The 20,827-nt window shown below is 45.3% G+C and overlaps 1 protein-coding gene across 2 annotated transcripts in view; it reads left to right on the top strand.

Annotated features, from left to right (window-relative positions):
- Positions 1 to 219: 219 nt before the first annotated feature.
- Positions 220 to 20,827, top strand: part of LOC133139312 (immunoglobulin superfamily member 21-like) — a 251,621-nt gene continuing 231,013 nt past the window's right edge. For both annotated transcript variants that reach the window (XM_061258762.1, XM_061258763.1), the window contains exon 1: positions 220 to 591. In XM_061258762.1, coding sequence (XP_061114746.1) covers positions 453 to 591 — 139 coding nt within the window. In that variant the 5' untranslated portion in view covers positions 220 to 452. The remainder of the gene's footprint in view (positions 592 to 20,827) is intronic.

Below are 20,827 nucleotides of genomic sequence, written 5' to 3' on the forward strand. Positions count from 1 at the left end.
ATTACGCAGTAGGTCCGTCGCCTCGATTTTTTTGTAGCCTATAATTGTTAATATTAGAAGGGATATAATAATAATAATAATAATAATAATAATAATAATAATAATAATATGAAAACAAAAGTAACCAAGAATACGTGAGTGAAAGAGTGACTGCGTGTATGAGAGTGGGAGAGAGTGAGGGAGAGAGGGAGAGAGCGAGCGAGCGAGCGTTGAGTGAAAAGCGTTTTCCTCCAAATCTGTTGCTGTGTTTTATCCTCGTGCGCTGCAGTATCGCGAGCCGCAGAATGCGTGCGGGGAAGCCTTTCAAACGCACGTTCGAACGTTTTCTTTGACACCGCAAATTATCCTGTTTATTTTAAACCGGCTACTGTTGCCCCTCTTTGCGCTGATATATTTTTTTTTATTAGAACCATGAGCAGTTTGTGGGGACCACCCGATCTAGTACCGTTGGAATGGTGGGCATCAGGCAGTCGAGGAATGGAGAGCTTCTAAAAACTGATGGAGTTGGGGATTTATTGCAAAATACGGGAAAGATGACCGTCTTCTCATTGTGTTTCCTCTTGTGCGCAGACCTACTTGATTTAGCCGTTGGTAAGTACATCACTTATTATTATTCTTTTTAAATTCGATTGCGACTCTGCCTTTTGTGAGTTTACCCTAATTCGGGACACCAAAAACCCACGGAATGGCGATATGTTGGGGTTGAATAAAGTCGCCTATTTACTGAATATTTTTCGCAGGTGCTCTCTGAAGTGCAAATGAACGCTGTCTTCAAACCGGGGAGGGATATTTGGGGGGAACAAATTCAAAGTGTTGTGTACGTTTATTAATTGCTGTCATCGGTCTCGCTGTCTCGTCGCTACGATGCATTGTATTTCTGCATTTGTAAAATATGCTCATGTAAACTTTTATCCCTGCAGTTCAAATCCAACGATTCGGTGTTTATTCCGTGTCATTATGGGGGTGGGTGCTATAGCTGCCACTGCGGACGGTAAATGCGTATTAAGTATCCGGCGATGCATTAGGCTACTAAACGGCAAGGATTGTAACGCGTAGGCTAGGTCGTAACTAGTACTGTATGGAGTCGGTCGTACGGTGTGGTTTGTTGCTATATCATCTGGAAAACAGGCATGTCATTTAGGATATTTGCGATTAAACGCTGGTCTGGTCTAAGCCTAAGAGTTCAAGGAAGGTCATTAACGGTTCCACCGACGGAATGGGAAAATCCTGTTGCTCCCTTGTATCTGCTCGAGTGTGCGTTACCAAATAATATCCGATTACGGATGTAAGTCACACATTTCCCTCGACGGAGGAAATAACCGATAGTCCTTTTTGATATACTCCCTTTCAAAGTGGCTCATCTGTGCCAATGCTTTCCGAACAGATGCCCTCTGCTTAGATTTACGCGAATAGCATGGGGGCTATTTGGCAGTGTCGGAACTGGAACTTTGAAATTCAGCCGTGCCGCCCGCGCTCGATAACCAGAATACCAATGTTTGGCGCGTGGATGGTCGGAAGTGCGGCCACATTCTTTGCGTCGCGTGTCTCTCCGAACTCACAGAGCGGCGTTTAGAGTGTTCGACTTCGATGTTTGGGTCTTTTTTCCCGTGGCTTCAAGTAACCGAATGGTGACCGCAAAACGCAGAGTAAAATCCGGAGACATACATAGTGTGGGAAATACACGGAGGCAGATGGAGACTGAACAAAATCTCTGCGCACCATTTGTGTCTGCCCTCCATTTTTCTCCGTCCCCTGATTTTAACATTGCTAAAATTTGAAAGAAATGCTGCTTGACTTTAAAATGATTTAGAGCACGGTCAGTTTATTTGCAAGGACATTCATAAATTGCAGCATTATGTCATGCTATAAAGATAACTGGTCTATTGGCTCACTGAGATGTTTTTTAAACAAACAAATTATTTATCTATATTACAGTGGGTATCTACAAAAACTTACTTGGTTTTATAAGCACCTACGCTTAAGTGAATATTGGGGCTCTGTGATTGGCTAATCCGGGTGGCCAGTGGTAAACCACGTCTCAGTTACGTGTTGAATGTCTTTGAAGTCTGCAGTGATTCTTCCAGAGGTGCCCAATCTCATCCAAAATGGGCTCAGTGTGTGTGCACATTTTTGTTCTAGCACTGCACCTGACACCAGTCGCCTAAGTAACTAATCATGGTCTTCAGTCAAATCCTTGATGAGGAGAATCAGGTGTATTAGTGCTGGGCTAAAACAAAAACCTGCTCCCACACTGGCCCTTTTTGGATGAGATTGCACACCCTTGGTCATTTGATGTGCACATTCTCCATGCACTGGCGCCTGGACAAGTTCTGGGAAATTGTGTAAGAAAATACTGCTTGTAAAATATGGGCAATATTCGCAGCTACCTTGTGGACATTAGCGAAACGATTTGGTGGAAAGTTGTATTGGCAGGTTTGATTTGAAGAAGCAGGAACAATCGTGAGGGCAGTGGTTTCAAACAGAGGGCTGTGTGTTTGCAGGCTTTCAGTCCAGCCAGTTAACGCTGCCTAAATGTATTCCAGTGACTCATTCCACCATGTCCATTTAACTGCATTAAAGCACAGGATATAAGCAACTGTTGTTACTTGGACAACGCCGATAACACGTTGCACTCTATGTAGATTATGTGCAAACCTACAGCCCTATTTCAGCAAATAATTTAAATAATTACATAATCAAGATTTTTCAGGCTAAAATAAAAGGCAGCATACACATGGCCCTCCATGGTGCTGAGTTTGAGGGCACTGGCTTCAAGGTTTTTGATGCAATATGCTGAAGAGTTTGGTAACCCGATTAATGCATGCATCCTAATGAACCATCGATGTACCACTTTTTAAGGTTCTGCCTCTTACCAGTTAAATCAGGGGTGCACAACTCCGGTCCTGTCAGGGGTGCACAACTCCGGTCCTGGAGGGCCGATCTGCGTTCAGGTTTCCCTGATTGTGATTCCTCCTTAAATAAAGGGTTCATTTCATGTCACGTTGGGCCAAACGGTCCCAGAACTCACCACGATAGCCTTGCTCTGTAGAGCTAAACTATTAACTCTGAAAAGTTGAGCATCAAGGCTAAGTGAATCCCAAAATGGCTGGTACTTGGCTACTGTTTCAGAATTTATTTTTCAGTGTATTGTCTGACATGAAACAGAGCGATTTAGCATTGAAAACAAGGCTCGACTGCCCAAACAAGCTGACTAATTGGTAATATTTGGTACTGTGTGTTTGAGTGAACATTCACCTTAAAGGCTAGGATAGACAGTGCTACTCTTTAATGAGAAGGAATATCGTCTCGAATGATCTCCAGTGATTTAAACTTGGTGGGTCTATGCTTTGTGGCCCTGATCTTGAAGCCAGAGGAAGCCTTGTTGTCAGTAATTGCTAAAGCATAGCTCTGGTAGGAAAAACACAGAGGGGAAAAAAAACTTTTAAAAATGACTTGAAGAAATGGCAAAAAGTAGAGAATGTAGACGGTGTTCCAGTGCTTTGCCTGGCAATGCTTTGATGGCACGTTGTGAAACAAAAATCTCATCAGCAGCTTGATTTAACACCATGCACGTCACACACAAACGTGCAGACAAATTACATATTACAACAAGCAGGAAAGTAAATGTGTTGACACCGATACAGTGGCAGTATATGACGTGGCTCTGTTATGTGACCTGCTTCAGGTTTTATACCCACCTGTCTGTCCACGTCTGGACCCAGTTACCTGCTTCAGGTTTCCTACCCACCTGTCTGTCCACGTCTGGACCCAGTTACCTGCTTCAGGTTTCATACCCACCTGTCTGTCCACGTCTGGACCCAGTTACCTGCTTCAGGTTTCATACCCACCTGTCTGTCCACGTCTGGACCCAGTTACCTGCTTCAGGTTTCATACCCACCTGTCTGTCCACGTCTGGACCCAGTGACCTGCTTCAGGTTTCATGCCCACCTGTCTGTCCACGTCTGGACCCAGTGGATGGGTATGGAATACAGGCGAAGAAACAGCCAGACCAGAAATCAATTCAGATACATGCCGGTATAAAATTTCATGATTTGAAATTTGTACTCCAATACATTTCATAATTAATGCTTTATGTGTTTGCCTGACATACTTGAACTTTAGAAAGTTTTTAATGAGGTGTTTTTGTATTATCTTCAACAAATAACTATGGAAATAATAGTGGGACTGGTGTCCTTGTACAGATAGTACGTTGCAGCAAAAGTATTTTTATTGCATGTTTATTGAGACTTTTAATACAAATGCAGTTAATCCCCCATCATGGGCTATTGTGTAAAATCAGAGTTAGCTAATGTACAATGTGCTGTTGGCCGCAGTCCTGTCTCCTTTATATAGATCTCATTATGCCCGGAGGACACAGGATCGACATAGTTTCATTCCTCTTAAAAACGTTTTTAAAATCTCAATAGTTAATGTGTTAATTGCCAGTGGCTTGCTTTGGCCTGGTCCCAAAACGTTTGTAAAGTGATTTCAGACTTTGGTCCATTGTGACAAGTGCTATATAAAAATGAATTTAATAGATTTACAAGCTTGGATAGTGATTTAACACAAGCTGTAAGTATTGTAATGTACACGTCCTTCAGGGTATGTAGCTGTGTACCTCGGTCTGGTGTGTCTGTGAAACAACCGTTCGCTAAATGTATGTAGCATGTCAGGCGATTTTAACATGAGAAATGATCTTCATAATTAACTTTCCCCGTGTCATGATTCCTGTTCAATTTCTTTCTCGTTAGCTTGCACAGCGTTTCATTTTCATCGTTAAAGATCAAGGTACACTCCTTTGCTTTGATTTCCCAAATGTTTTATGTAAACAACCATTCAGTTTGCAGCTGGGCCCTTTGTTTAGCTGATGGCTCATAAATTAATGGCCAAACATTTGTAGAAGATTAAACTGCCATGCCTCGTTATCGATGTTTTCTTTTGTCTAATTCGCATATTGATCTTTATTTAAGCAAGATTTTCTGAATGCGATTCGACAAACCTGAAGCTTACTCTGGAGTCGAGCGTAAATATCCTGACCTGGCAATCTCCGACTTCGTAGTTTATTTATAAGCGATGCATTCTCCCATATTTTGGTCATTTTTCTCCAAACTTACCGAGACGCCTAGTCTCTGTTGTAAGCCTGTGCTTTTGTTGTCTGTATACTTCCGTGCTTATTCTGCCAGTCACCTGTTCTTTTCACTACATCACTACCTCCCATGGAGAACCAGAGGTTCTAGCCGTACTAGAACCCTCCGTCTCTGGATGCCGCTGTGACCAGCCTTGTTTCGGCGTTCTCTTACTGGAATGTGAAACTGCCGCAGGTTGTGATTTTATTGTGGGCAGCATGTCACCACGCTAGTGAGGAGAGATTGAGCTGCACTCGACACGTAGAGGCTGACTGTAGTTCTGCCATATTGCTTTTGCTGGGAAGAAAATCTCATGACAATGCGGCCATGTTTATACTATATTGGTGTGCTTCTTGGTGAAGTAATTAAACAAAGCCAGTTGTGCCCCAGATACTTCCTGACTTTATTTAGGCATGAGAAGCGGATGAGAAGCGGGGGTGACATTATCTCAGGCAGTAAGAGCAGTCGTCTCATTGGCTTAGGCAGTAAGAGCAGTCGTCTCATTGGCTCAGGCAGTAAGAGCGGTCGTCTGGCAGTCGGAGGGTTGCCGGTTCGATCCCCCGCCCGGGCTGTGTCGAAGTGTCCCTGAGCAAGACACCTAACCCCCAAATGCTCCCGACGAGCTGGTCGGCGCCTTGCATGGCAGCCAATCGCCGTCGGTGTGTGTGTGTGTGTGTGTGTGTGTGTGTGTGTGTGTGTGTGTGTATGAATGGGTGAATGGAGAAGCATCAATTGTACAGCGCTTATATAAATGCCAACCATTTTACCATTTAGAAGCAGTATGTTATTGTAAATTCTGAAGGGAATCAGGAAAAAAAACGAATAAAAACAAAATGTTCTTCATGCTGGCCACGTCATTATTCACTCACTATGCTGGTCTCCGTTGCATAATTAAATAACTCATGCAGTTTAATTAAAGGTTGGGTTTTTAGCAGCGCGCGGGGTGGGGGGGGTGGGGGACTGTTGCCGTGGTTTTTTCGCGGTGAATCCGCCCCTCGCGGTCTGCTTGGCGGGCCCTCTGCGTCCCGTGTCCTGCCGGGAAGCGGGGTTTGTGAGTCCATCGCCAGACCCGTGACGAATAGTGTTTGCTGTGCTGCAGCCAGTGTTGGTGCGCAGCGTGCAGGCCGGCCAATAATGCATCAGTGGGCAGATTGGATGTGATTAGCATTGGGGCTGGGTGTATCAGCCCTCTCCCCAGAGCTCACGGAGCAGGCGCCCCGCTGACTCTTGATTTTGTCCAGAAGGACCACTTAAACGGGTCGAAACTTGGCAAAGTTCTCCGCGGTGTGGTGAGCGATGGATTCCTCATGTGCTGTGTGTATATATATATATTTCACAGCACTTGTCTTACGCAGTGCTCGTGTACAGGGGCACCGTGTACGGAGGGCGGGGTCGGGATTAAGGGTGTGAATCTTTGGATTTGATTAACGATTCAGTAGTCGCCGATTTGATTCAAGGGCGATTAGCATGATTCCGAGGGCTCTGACTGACAGGGGCCCTCATGCCATATTTGAACACGGTAATATCTGCAAGGACGGGGCCCAAAGTGAGATTGTTTCTTGGGGCCTAAAATACCCCTGGGGTCACCTCTGCTTGCATACACAGCAGTTCTTATACATATTCCAAAGCAGTACCAAATCCGATGACTTTATTTCAGATTTTGTTCATTTGTCAAAATAAATTTGCCCCTCTAAATTCTATAAGATATTTGTTGGAATTCCTTTGCACTGGATAACTGCCAGACGTCTGCCACCCACAGACATCACTGGATACTGAGGGGCTCTCGCTGGCCTGTACTGCAGCCATCTTCAGCTCCTGCTTGTTTCTGGGGCGGTTCGCCTTTAGTCTTGTCTTCACCAAGACAAGCGCATGTTCAGTTAGACTCAGGACGGGGTGATTGACTTGGCCAGTCAGGAACATTCCTCTTTATTTGGCCCTGAAACCCCTTGGCTGCTTCTGCAGTGTGTTTGGGGTCGTTGCCCTGCTGCGAGGTAGCGCTGAGGTATTTGGTTGGATCTGGTCCGATAAGATGTTTCTGTAGACTTCAGTTTAGCGTCGCACAATGCTCGTGTAATAAGAATAATCGATGCCACGCGGAGGATAGTCAGTCTTTTCTCCCTTTCGTTCTTTAATCAGACCTGATGCAGTGGTAAACAACCAGATGTCGGAGGCCATGTGAAATGCTTCCAGAAAAACATTGATCACTGATATCTATTTGGTGTTGATAAGACAGCCTGTGTGTGTGTGTGTGTGTGTGTGTGTGTGTGTGTTGAAATAGTGGACTGTGTTTCCACCACAGGACAAGTAGCTGAGCTTCAGTGATTTTATCGTGCCGGTGACATATGGACACACACTGGAAGCAATCAGACACCATTTTGTTTAGGGATTTGCAACACCTTGGGGATCAATTTAATGCTATCGACCCGCCTCTCGGACAAGCTGAGGCTTGTGGTTTGTGTGCTCGAGATGAGCTGGTTTTGCGTATGTGCATGTGTGTCCAAATGAGTTCCTGCTCTGTGCTGGAGACCCCAGTCCTACACCGTGCTTTAAAAGAAATTAACCTTTTCAGCCCCAGCCCCAGCCCCAGCCCCAGCCCCAGCCCCAGCCCCAGGCCCAGTCCCAGTCCCAGTCCCAGCCCCAGCCCCAGCCCCAGGCCCAGTCCCAGGCCCAGTCCCAGTCCCAGCCCCAGGCCCAGTCCCAGTCCCAGTCCCAGTCCCAGGCCCAGGCCCAGCCCCAGCCCCAGCCCCATTTTCATTGGTTGAAAGGGTATAAGGTATATCTGTGTGGTGCTTTCACCCAGCCATACGTACACTGTCTATGCACATTATGCAATGTGTGTCAAAGTCACAGGAACATGGCGTGGATTTCTGATGCAGGCCATAGAGGAAATGGCTGCTTCTCTGGTCTTAAGTGTTTCCCAGTGAAAATGAACCTTCAAGGAAATTTCTCGAAAATAATGAGAAGACGTGGAAAACCCTGATCCCCTGACATATTACCCTGGCTCTTTGAAATGATCGGCAGCTGAATAAGTAATGTGTCGGTAGAGCTTGTGTCCTGCATTGAGACCCAGCGGATGATTAAATCTGGATGCTGCGGAATGCCTGATGTCACCAGTGTCAGTTTAACAACAATTTAATCAAGCAAGGCAGCTAGTGCCCAAAAGCGAAGCTTTCTTTCTTTTCTTTTTTTTTTTACCTGTCCCGAAACAGCTGTCCGTATCTCCTCAGAAGCCTATCCAGAGTGGAGAAATTGAGATGAATGATACAGTGGCTGAAAAATTCGGGGACAGCATTTTTTTCCCCTCATTCTTAGCATTTTCTCATTTCTCATTCTTGAACGCTCCCATTAAAATGTGGGGGAGGCTGGAAGGCTTTTGGAGGAAGCTGTGATCATAACTAAAATATAATTTGAGTGATTTTTCAGTTTAAAATATATTCTATATTTAAATAATATAATTTAGTAATAAGGTTGATAATAATATTATGTATGATATTATCGGTTTTGAGGATAGTATCATACCTGGGCTGTAAATGCTGGTTAATCTGTGATAGGGCTAACACACAATTTGTTCATTTAAGTTACTTTACGTTGTCAAAAATTTTAATGAATGTTTATGAATGCTTGCCTTGTTGGATATATCTATTCAGTACCTTTTTTTTGTATGGGTCGTGTTTCTGTTTGTTGTTCCTCAAATTCAAATTAATTGAGTAAAAATGCGAACAGTGCTTGTTTATAATTGCTGCATAAAAAGCAATGAATAATGACAGATATTGTTATCTCAGAAGTGCAGTGGCCAGAGGGCCTTATGTTTCTGCGTTGCTGGAGGTTCTCCTGTGTGCATAGGATTCCTCCTAACAGAGCGCCAACAAACCGGGAAAATATTAACAATCGCATAATCCTATCTCTTTCTCTGTTTTTCATAGAATTGCAGCTGCATTACGCCCTGTTAAGTGTACTGTAACCATGAAATTTGGGTAACCAGAAATCTAATATAACGGGGATTGTCTGTTCCAATCCCCTGAGAGAGAATGCATTAAAATATAATAAAGTTAACTAAAATAAATAAACAAATACTCTCATTGCGTCCGCCCAGCGGTATTTTAAATAATGCAAAACTGTGTTCAACGTGGTACTTTACGCTGATACTTAAAGGTACGATAGGTAAGATTTTTGTGTTAAAGGATTGTTACAAGACCACGGTAAATCCCTTCCTATCATTGAAAAAGGCTCACGGACATGTTGACTCGCCCTCTGCCTGTGTTTATAGTCCTTAAATTCGGGTGTCAAAATATGCAATTGACGGGCCAGCACTCTGTACCAAAACATTGTAATAGCTATACAATAATTCAAGCTCATTGGTTGAAAATTGGTTCAAATTGCCACAGCCAATGGCGTTTCAGGAGAACAGAGACGGGGGAGGGATAAACAGTGTTGTGGTTTGAGGGTGTTTGTTGCTGCAATTCCTCTCTTGACCGCTAGAAGTCCGAAATTACCTATTGCACCTTTAAATATCCTGACAGCAGCTGGTTGAATGAATTGGGACCCTTTGAGACGACATGCTGGAATGCGAGCTCGTGTATCGATCCCGTACCGTGCGGAGAACGCACCGGAGTTCAGTTTGGTTAGTGCAGCGCTATTGGGATGCATGCCACTGCGTTTACATGTCTGGGGAGCGAGAGCTACAGGTAACAAGTGATTTACTGGGTAGCCACTCAGGGCGAAGGCCTGCTGCACGTCACTCGATGCCTTGATTTGAACAGCTTTAACGTTGGCTCTGTTTGTTTTGCATAAGAATACTAGTTAAGCCTGTGTAAATGTCATGGTTCTGTGGTTTTAAAGGTTCCACATTGTGGAAGATGACATTTACCGTGCTTTATCTGAATTATAAAGTTGAAGGTGCTATCGAAAACACTGTAAAACGTATCAAAACGCATGGTACGCAAATAAACCCACGCAATCCGTATGGAGGAGATGTGCATTAAAAGGAGCCGTGAAGTTATGACATCACAACGATTATGACATCACAACGATGCGCTCATTTTCTTCAGCACGGCCCACCTTGGAGCCAGAACCAATCAGAGCGCTCGCCACCGACGGCATTCCGCTCCTTGGATCTAGCCAGCCAATCAGAACAGTGGTTCATTGATATTAATGAGCCTTAAAGACACAGTCACTAAAGCAGCCTGCTCTTCGTAAAGCTCATGAGAACAGCTGGAGAATGGACATGTAAAACTGGATAGAGATTGTTTTTGGTACTCAAAACCATACAAACGCCTTCTTCTGGATTTCAGGACCTAAAATAAAACACTGCAAAGGCGTACAACATGGGACCTTTAAGCTGCTGTCAGACTACTCTCACGTTGATGTTTTGAGGACACGTCCCTCCTGTGTCTGTATGTGACCTGCTGGGGGTACTTTACTATAAAGTGGTGAGTTGTGGGAACAACTGTGTGTCATCTCTGTCCAACTGGAATGGAAATTATAATTGGAACTGAGATGAAACAGTGTTATGAATATATATGCATTTTATTTGATTTGATTGCCTGTTCCAGTTATTGGAAAGAGCATGTTTATTTCTGATAAATATCCAAATGCGGGCTTGGATTCAGTCAGATTAGAATTACATGCAAATGCCACCCTTTTCCATTCATATACAAAAGCTTGGCAATGTCACTTTTCTCATTTCAGTGCCGTCATTTAGGAGCCGCAGCTGTGGGTACAGTGCAGATGAACACTCGCGGATGATTTCGATTCAGAATTAAGGACACATTTTGATTGAATCCGGGCCCAACGTTAAGGACAAGCATTGATTGAATCCTGTTCATGGAATGGTCTGTTGCTTCTGCTTTTTTCCTCTAGATAATACTCCGTTTCATTGCCAGTTAGTCTCAGAAACCTCTTTAGGTGGAGTGTCCTTGGGAAGGCTTTATTCCTCGTCCCCGTCAGGGTGGGCATCTAAAGTATGGAGTGGAGAATACGAATACCAAAGAGCTTAGGAGAATGGTAGCAATATCAACTACCAGCTCCTGTTCCGCATTAGCCTGGCCCGGGGGTGTGCAACAAGCACCGATCCGTTTCAGGATTTTGTGCCAACTTAATTATTTAATTGACTCAATCATATCATATCTTTTCTGACTCATGTATGAATACAGACTACAGCAGCAGACTGCAAGTGTATCCTGAAGATTTTACTGTGCTCAAAGTTATTGGCTTGAACCCTTCATAGAGCTCAGCAAATTAAAAACGAGGCGATTGGTCGGAAACAAAAACCAGGATGCGGAACCGGCCCACCGGGACCGGAGTTGTGCACCCCTGGGCAAGCCATACGAGAGGGCGGGAAGTGCCGCACGTCTCGCACGTCTACCGTTCCTCTCCGAGAAACGCCGGAGAAAACATCCAATTTCAACACGGCTGCGTCTGTGCCATGCGTTTCTCTGCATTAGTGACTTCGTACCTAACAATCTAGGCTATCCAATGACTTGTGCCAGCCCAATAAGGACTCAAAAGTATGGAAGAACAGCTCATGGTGAGAGACTTTCCCCACCCGGTCCCATTGTAAAAACAGCGCTGGGGTCTGCATTAGTGGATGTATGCGTGGGGCAGTTGAGCCTCTGGGTTGGGCCTGCCTCTGTTGTTGATGTCTGGTGAAAGTGTGGAGGAGGGTTGTGCACAAGTTAAGAGTCATAGAAGGAAAAGGTTCTAATTATACAGTGACTTCTGCATTGAAGACACAGTTTTTCATTTTTTGGATTTGATATCTGATAATTGCATGCATATATTGCGTCCCTCCAAATGGATTCTGCTTTCACGTGGACCGGCTACAATCTAAATAGTCTTTTACTTTTAAATGTTTATTTTATTCAGAAACACGACAGGAATTAGCAAAAAAAAAAAAAAAAAATTGCCAAATGGAAATCGAGAGTAACAGGGGAAAAAAAAACATTGTACATCTAAGGACAAATATTACTGAAATCCGGGGATGAATCCTTGGCACTCTGCTTCCCCCTCCTCCTGGGTCTGGAGGTGAGTGGGGCGAGTGGACGATGCTGCTGAGAGCAAAAAGCAGGCAGCTGCAGTGTTTGAGGTCCGAGATAAAGACAGGTATGTAACAGTAGTCTGCATCAGAGGCTGTGTAAATTACATTACATTAATGGCATTTGGCAGACGCTCTTATCCAGAGCGACGTACAGTTGATTAGACTAAGCAGGAGACAATCCTCCCCTGGAGCAATGCAGGGTTAAGGGCCTTGCTCAAGGGCCCAACAGCTGTGCGGATTTTATTGTGGCTACACCGGGATTAGAACCACCGACCTTGTCTCCCAGTCATTTAGCTTAATGAAATGAACTCTACTGCTGTTGGAGGCCAGATTATGGCGCAGGGAACTCAGACTGGTAGTCAGCATAAGCAAATGTTACTGTAGTTGATGTATTCACACTTTTTTCTGTTCTCCCTGAACATTAGCCAGTGGTTTGAAAAGGTAGTTTGCTGTGAACAAAAATAGCAACCAATGGGGAATACGCGGGGAGGATGAAAATTGATTAATTTGGCTGTTATAATACGCTTTACTCAATGTAATATGTGGTCTTACCTTTATACAAAATCCCATGTAAGTAGCTAATCAGCTAGCTGGGATTGTTATACCTAAGTCACATCGATTTGTATTAAAAAGGCATTGGTGGCTAACCGAATGGAATGTTAATTTAAAATCGTTCAACGGTACCTGTTTGCTGCCAACATAGTTCCCCCGCGAATGTTCACCACGTCACACCGCCCAGCTTCGCCCGCAGAATGCCGTGAATTCCAGTGACCTAATTTTGGACCAATTCTTGACTCCTTCTTTCCGTTTGCTAGTGTTTCAGATGGAAGTGCTGAGGAAATGATCAGACACCGTGTCTTTAACTCGTCAGCTCACCTCACGCTCCCCCCTTATTATCTATGGCATGGTAAATGGTTGGCATTTATATAGCGCCTTTATCCAAAGTGCTGTACAATTGATGCTTCTCATTCACCCATTCATACACACACTCACACACCAACGGCGATTGGCTGCCATGCAAGGCACTGACCAGTGCGTCAGGAGCATTTAGGGGTTAGGTGTCTTGCTCAGGGACACTTCCACACAGCCCGGGCGGGGGATCGAACCGGCAACCCTCCGACTGCCAGACGACTGCTCTTACTGCCTGAGCCATGTCGCCCCTATGGCGACATATCCACAGGTGAAGTGTCGGCTACACAGCACGCTCTACCGCGGGACGGGTGGTCTCTGGCGTAGACTTGAACTCGCAACCGCCGCATTAACTCTGAAGTGCCTTAGGAGTCACGGGATAGCGCCGCTTCATCCTGAGGTGAAATGGGACGCCTTTAATGAACGGGGTGGTTTGGCCAAATGCATTAGATCTTCTATAAATTATTTCAGAGAAATTTAAAAATCAATAGAAAAAGGGGAAAACTTCTGAAGATGGCAGAAGCTCACGGAAGACGAGTCTGATGTTGATGCTCCAGGCGGCTGCCAGTGCAGAAGTGTACTGTAATAATGTTGTTCAAAACAGGATATAAGTTATGCGCAGTACTCATCTACTTTTACTTCAGCATTAGTTTTTCCATATTTAAATTGGTTTCTCAATATATTTTTATTACAGCTGGAAACATTACTTTTCAATTGTGTTCACGGTCCTTTGTTGATATTGCGTTGTGATTGGCAATTGTCAAGTAATGTCAGGTGTTCTAACTTTATTTATTTTTTTTCCATTTAATTATTTAATTATTATTTGCAATTATTTGTACTTTATTTATACATTTCCATGGTAATTTCCTTATGTAGTGGTCCCAGCATTGTAACCATTATACACCTTGGTGTGTGTGTGTGTGTGTGTGTGTGTGTGTGTGTGTGTGTGTGTGTGTGTGTGTGTGTGTGTGTGTGTGTGTGTGTGTGTGTGTGTGTGTGTGTGTGCGCGCACGCGCGCGCGCGCGTGCACAATAGTTCAGTGCAGGCAGGATGCAGTTAAACTCTCACCTAGTGTCTGACGCCTCGTCACATTTGTTGACGGGAAGAAACATTGCGACGAAGGACAAAAAGGAAATAAATGATTTTCTTTTTCTTTTGTTAAGCGAATGTAATGCAAGGTGACATCCCATGCCAGACAGGTGTTTCATTATGGTCTGGGTGCTTCAATGGATGCAGCATGGCGAGAAACATCGGGCGTCACGTCTCTGCGAAAAGAACGGGCCTGTTTCTGCGTCAGGTTGTTTTTTAAGTCTTAAGGGCTGGTAGTCAATGCTAAGGTAAACCTTGTAAGGAATGAGCAAATAAACATGTTAGACAGGGCAGGGGGCTGGAGAGGGTGGGCAGACTCTCCTCCTCCATTCCCACTGGCAGTGATCAAGCATCACTGCTTTAAGGAGTGAAAGGGTTGAAACGGCTGACTCAAAGATGCTATGAGGGAAAGTATAGGCAGAGTGAGAGAGTGTGAGAGAGTGTGTGAGAGTGTGAGAGAGTGTGAGAGAGTGTGAGAGAGTGTGAGAGAGTGTGAGAGAGTGTGTGAGTGTGTGAGAGTGTGTGTGTGAGAGAGTGTGTGAGAGTGTGAGAGTGTGTGATAGTGTGTGAGAGTGTGTGAGAGAGAGAGTGTGTGAAAGAGAGTGTGAGAGAGTGTGAGAGAGTGTGAGAGAGTGTGTGAGAGAGTGTGAGAGAGTGTGAGAGAGAGAGTGTGAGAGAGTGTGTGAGAGTGTGAGAGAGTGAGAGAGTGAGAGTGTGAGAGAGTGTGAGAGATTGTGTGAGAGTGTGTGTGTGTGTGAGAGTGTGTGAGAGAGTGTGTGAGAGTGTGTGAGAGTGTGTGAGAGTGTGAGAGAGTGTGAGAGAGTGTGAGAGAGTGTGAGAGAGTGTGTGTGTGAGAGAGTGTGTGAGAGTGTGCGAGAGAGTGCGAGAGAGATTATGAGGGAGTGTGAGAGAGTGTGCGAGAGAATAATGTTCAAAATGCACTGGGCCAGTTGTTCTTGTGCACTTTGCTGTCAAAGGAGGCTAACTTCAGTTGGGTAGGGTGTTGGGGTGTCTGACCCCAGCGTAGCTGCACGGTGTTGGGGTGTCTGACCCCAGCGTAGCTGCACGGTGTTGGGGTGTCTGACCCCAGCGTAGCTGCAGGGTGTTGGGGTGACTGACCCCAGCGTAGCTGCAGGGTGTTGGGGTGTCTTACCCCAGCGTAGCTGCACGGTGTTGGGGTGACTGACCCCAGCGTAGCTGCAGGGTGTTGGGGTGACTGACCCCAGCGTAGCTGCACGGTGTTGGGGTGTCTGACCCCAGCGTAGCTGCAGGGTGTTGGGGTGTCTGACCCCAGCGTAGCTGCAGGGTGTTGGGGTGACTGACCCCAGCGTAGCTGCAGGGTGTTGGGGTGTCTGACCCCAGCGTAGCTGCACGGTGTTGGGGTGACTGACCCCAGCGTAGCTGCAGGGTGTTGGGGTGTCTGACCCCAGCGTAGCTGCACGGTGTTGGGGTGACTGACCCCAGCGTAGCTGCAGGGTGTTGGGGTGACTGACCCCAGCGTAGCTGCACGGTGTTGGGGTGTCTGACCCCAGCGTAGCTGCAGGGTGTTGGGGTGTCTGACCCCAGCGTAGCTGCAGGGTGTTGGGGTGTCTGACCCCAGCGTAGCTGCACGGTGTTGGGGTGTCTGACCCCAGCGTAGCTGCAGGGTGTTGGGGTGACTGACCCCAGCGTAGCTGCAGGGTGTTGGGGTGTCTGACCCCAGCGTAGCTGCAGGGTGTTGGGGTGTCTGACCCCAGCGTAGCTGCACGGTGTTGGGGTGACTGACCCCAGTGTAGCTGCACGATGTTGGGGAGAGAAGAGAACGCACAGCCCCTCAGAGTCCCCCCCACAGAGGTGCTCCGTAAGGCAGAGACAGAAGGTAAAAACAAGCTCGGTTTCCCTTTTCATAAGACTGTCACAAAACAAACAGACAAACAAAAAAAACCTAATACTACGTGCGCGAATTGAGAAGCGAGTGCTCCATGCGGCTGGTGAGGTGGCAGTAAACCGTTAAACTTGCCACCACTTCATCTCGCGCCTACGATATGCAGTGTGAGGTGTATAACCGCGGCGTTCACATTCCCGTCGTTTGCCCCTCAAACTTCCTGAATGCCAAATCAAACAAAGCGTTCGGTGGTGCCCATGATGCTGTTCCCACCGGATTTGCTGCGAGTTTGATATCTGTAAGAGGTCGGTGTCCTTCTAGTACAGTGAGAGGTACAGTCATACTGCTGTCTATTCACCTCCATGAGGCTGCTACCTGGATACTGATGGTCCTGCTCTCTCAGAAATACAGTGACTGTGGAGGTACGTTTTTGTTCGTCAACGATCAAACGATCGAAAGATTCAACGGTACAAATGAGTACTTTTTCCAAGCAAAAAAATGTACAAATGAGTTAGATATTTCTGGTTAGGGGCACAAGCATTTGTACCTTTTTAGGCACTTTTTGTCCCTTTATTTACGAGAGTGCTAAGCTAAACTGACTGCAGATTCTGTGCCGCTTGGGACGGCCTGGTATTGTAGAAGACTGTTTTTGCTGCAGTGCAAGTAAGGCAAACCAGAAAATGGTGAGCCGGATTCAAGCCTGCAACCGTCCAACTGTGAGGCATTGGTACTGCCTGCTGGCCTTCAAAGGTTACAGTGTGTGTTTACAGCACATGATTGAGTCATTATATGGAGAGCAAGCTGGGTTTGTGCTGTGAGCCTTTTTGAAACCTTCACACACACAGTCATACTGACACTCACATTCTCACACACACGCACACACACAGGCACACACATTCTCTCACACACACACGCACGCACACACACACACAGGCACAGTCATACCCACAGTCACATTCTCTCACACTCACATACACACAGGCACACACACACACACACACACACAGGCACACACTGGCACACGCACATGCACACACACACACACACACACACACACACAGGCACACACATTCTCACACACACACACAGGCACACACAGTCATACACACACACACGCGCACACACACACACAGCCACACTCATACAGCCACTCACATTCTCACACACTCAAGTACGGACATCCACGCACACACACTGCACTGCAAAGTAGTATTGTGAATTATTCATTTTCTCATTGCTCAAATTATATTGGCTCTTCTCACTCAAATCTGTCCCACTGGTAAGACTTAATATGCTATGCTTAATATTCTATTCTAGATGCTGTATGTGTGTATGAATACACGTGTTATCAGTTATTGCTCCATTAATATATGCTAATTCTATGGTTTATTGGTCAATATATTCTCCATCACACTTTACAGAATATTGCTGTTTCAGAGCAGTGCACTGTTCCAGCATAAAGTGACACCTTTCAAAGTTTTAATACTTAATACCATTTGAAATTCTTATATACCACATATATGCTGAAATTACTGCATTTCACACTGTGTTAGTGATATTTGCGTAAGAGAACTGTGCCTTCATTAACTGTACATGCATTATGCAATCCTGCAAATGTCACTCAGCAAAACACTCAACACAACTTTATATTAAAAAAAAAGATGAATAAAGGAGATTTCAGAGAATGGTAAAATAAAAAATAAAAAAACAGGATATTGATTATCGTTCTGGGCAATTCACCTGGCCTCCGTCGCCCCACACCTAATTGGGAATTTTTTGGCACGATAGTCGTGTTTCACATGATCAATGTTCTGCCCCGTGTGGCCTGTAGGAACAGATTAATCATTCGTAGCTCCAAGGTGTTTTAACGCCCCCCCACCCCGCCCCCCGGAGCAATCTTCACACCTACGAACACAATGTCGGGCGCTTTCCTCACAAATACCTAATGTGCGATGAATAATGGATGATTAGTGTGCAGGTCACCTGGAAAATGTGATTTTGAGGTGTTTCAGGTCTGGCGGCTCCATGCAGGTGAACATTTTGTCACGGGGGTCATTGTGTCGTTGGCAGTAAAAACCATATTTTGCGCGCTGAAGTGGCCCAGCGTGACAGCCACCCGCCTCCCCGCTGGCGGTGCTGAGGGGATCTCCATCGCAGGCGGTTGCGGTCTGATCATAAATTGCTTCCGTGAATCAGAAACGGTGAGAAATGTAAACGCTTATCACCTGTTCAGCTGCTGCAGCCACTGAAATTAATCATCCATGGAGCCCCCCCCCCCGCCATACAGCTACATTACTGTTATTTAGCTGACACTTTTATCGGAAGCGAATTACAGTTGATAAGACTAAGCAGGGAACGACCCCCCCCGTGGAGGAATGTGGGGCTAAGGGCCTTGCTCAAGGGCCCAACGGCTGTGTGGATCTTATTGTGGGTACACTGGGGCTTGAACCAACAACCTTCCAGTCATATACGCTGCTACCTTCTCATATTAGAACAGAAAAGAAACCTGCAGTTAAACTGGGTGGGCAGTCAACATAAAGCAGACACTGCGGCCCTCCAGGACTGGAGTTAAACCCGCAGACACTGCGGCCCCTCCAGGACTGGAGTTAAACCTGCAGACACTGCGGCCCTCCAGGACTGGAGTTAAACCTGCAGACACTGCGGCCCTCCAGGACTGGAGTTAAACCTGCAGACACTGCGGCCCTCCAGGACTGGAGTTAAACCAGCAGACACTGCGGCCCTCCAGGACTGGAGTTAAACCTGCAGACACTGCGGCCCCTCCAGGACTGGAGTTAAACCTGCAGACACTGCGGCCCCTCCAGGACTGGAGTTTGACACCTGCGATATAAAGATTTGCGGCACAAGTAAATACAATTTATTTATGTATTTAAAATTTCTGGTGTAAGTGATAAATGCTACTGTGCATAGAAGCATTAATTTTAATAATTTAAAATAATTCCTAAAATAATAATGCTCTTGTCTGTAGTTCGATAAGAACATTTTGATGTACGTAAGTCTACTAAAATGATTGAATGGATGAATTAAATAAATAAATTAAATAAATAAATAGATGAGAGTTTAATATACAGGGACGTACGGTGCATGTAATTTGTATAAATCTACATGCGTTTCCCTTCGAAATGAACATTTTCTATGCAAACAGGCCTTGATACACAGCATGCCCGATTCACAAAGATGATTGCAAATTATCCACTTGCGATAATCATGGACTTTTTAAGACAACCTGGAATCTGTCAGTGATGAGGCACAATGTATTCACAAGCCACACAGTCTGTACATTTGACTGGGACCATGGCTGCTGTCATAGTGTGGGGGGGGGGGGAAACAGATATTTCATAAATTATTTGTGATTGCAGGCGTACCAAAATTGCTAGATGACAATGGGGGCATTGAAACTGCCCCTTGCAATTTGTTCTCTGCTATAATTAAAATAGGCTATTTCATTTTGCAGAGACAGATATTTCAACAACTCCCTATAACCATCTTACTGAAATAATTCATTCAAAATGCTAGTTCTATGAATTGGTAAGTAGTTCCAAGAAATAAGAGATATGGCAGTGGTCCATTTTGTGGTTATTCAGCTGATCTCTCTCTGAGATTTGATGGTAAATTCTGGGCAAGTTTCCAGATATTGTTTCTGAATCACTGCTTGCACAACTTCGAAAATTGGTGTGAGCAAAAACCCTGCCTTGTATTCTATTTGTGCATTCAAAGGTAGGTCAACAGGAGCCATTTCCAAGTTTTAAAATAGCCTAAATATTCAGACAACTGAGACCACGTGCAGCCAGACAGGTAGAATAATGCCTGGGAGAAAATTTAACTTGGCACAGTCCTTGCAGAAAAAACTAATGTTATGAAGGCTGATGTCCAAAAACATTATACTTTATTAGGTATACCTGTACATCAGCTTGTTAATGCTAATATTTAATCGGCTAATCATGTGGCAATAGCTGAATGCATAAAAGCATGCTGATGTTGAGCTGTTCAGAATGGCGAAGAAATTTGATCTAAGTGACTTTGACACTGGAATGATTGTTTGGTGCCAGACAGGGTGGTTTGAGTATCTCAGAAACTACCGGTCTCCTGGGATTTTCATGCACAACAGTCACTAGAGTTTGCTGAGAATGGTGCGAAAAACATTCAGTGAGCAGCAGTTCTCCTGGCAAAAATGCCTTGTTAATGAGAGAGGTCAGTGGAGAAGGGCCAGACTGGTTGGAGCTGACAGGAAAGTGACAGTAACCCAAATAACCAGACATTACAACAGTGATATGCAGAAGAGCATCTCTGAACACACAGAACGTCAAACCTCTAAGTGGGTAGGATCCAGCAGAAGAAGACCAGTAAGTCTAAAAAAAATAAGTCTTAATAAATACCTAATAAAGTGCTCACTGAGTATATGTTTTGCATCTAAAAATGTAAGACTGTTCTCGCTAACTATTTGGGGCTGCTTGCATGGTTGCTTGATTTGCATCAGTACTTTAGTTGGATCAGTCTTTGGTATGGTGTGGGTCAGCACTGTCGCTTTCAGGCAGTGAGCATCACAAACTGCACTCTGTTGTTTTTAGCGTAGGATCCACTACGTGCTCTATCAGTGCACACTGCTCACAACCTCAGTGGGCTCCTCAGAAGAGCCTTTCACAGGGCTGTGTGGTGTGTGTGGGGCTGTGTGGAGCTGTGTGGAGCTGTGTGGGTCTGTGTGGGTCTGTGTGGGTCTGTGTGCGTCTGTGTGCGTCTGTGTGGGGCTGTGTGGGGCTGTGTGGGTCTGTGTGGGTCTGTGTGGGG

Source organism: Conger conger, chromosome 10 (genome assembly GCF_963514075.1).
Source record: "Conger conger chromosome 10, fConCon1.1, whole genome shotgun sequence".
Lineage (NCBI taxonomy): Eukaryota > Metazoa > Chordata > Actinopteri > Anguilliformes > Congridae > Conger > Conger conger.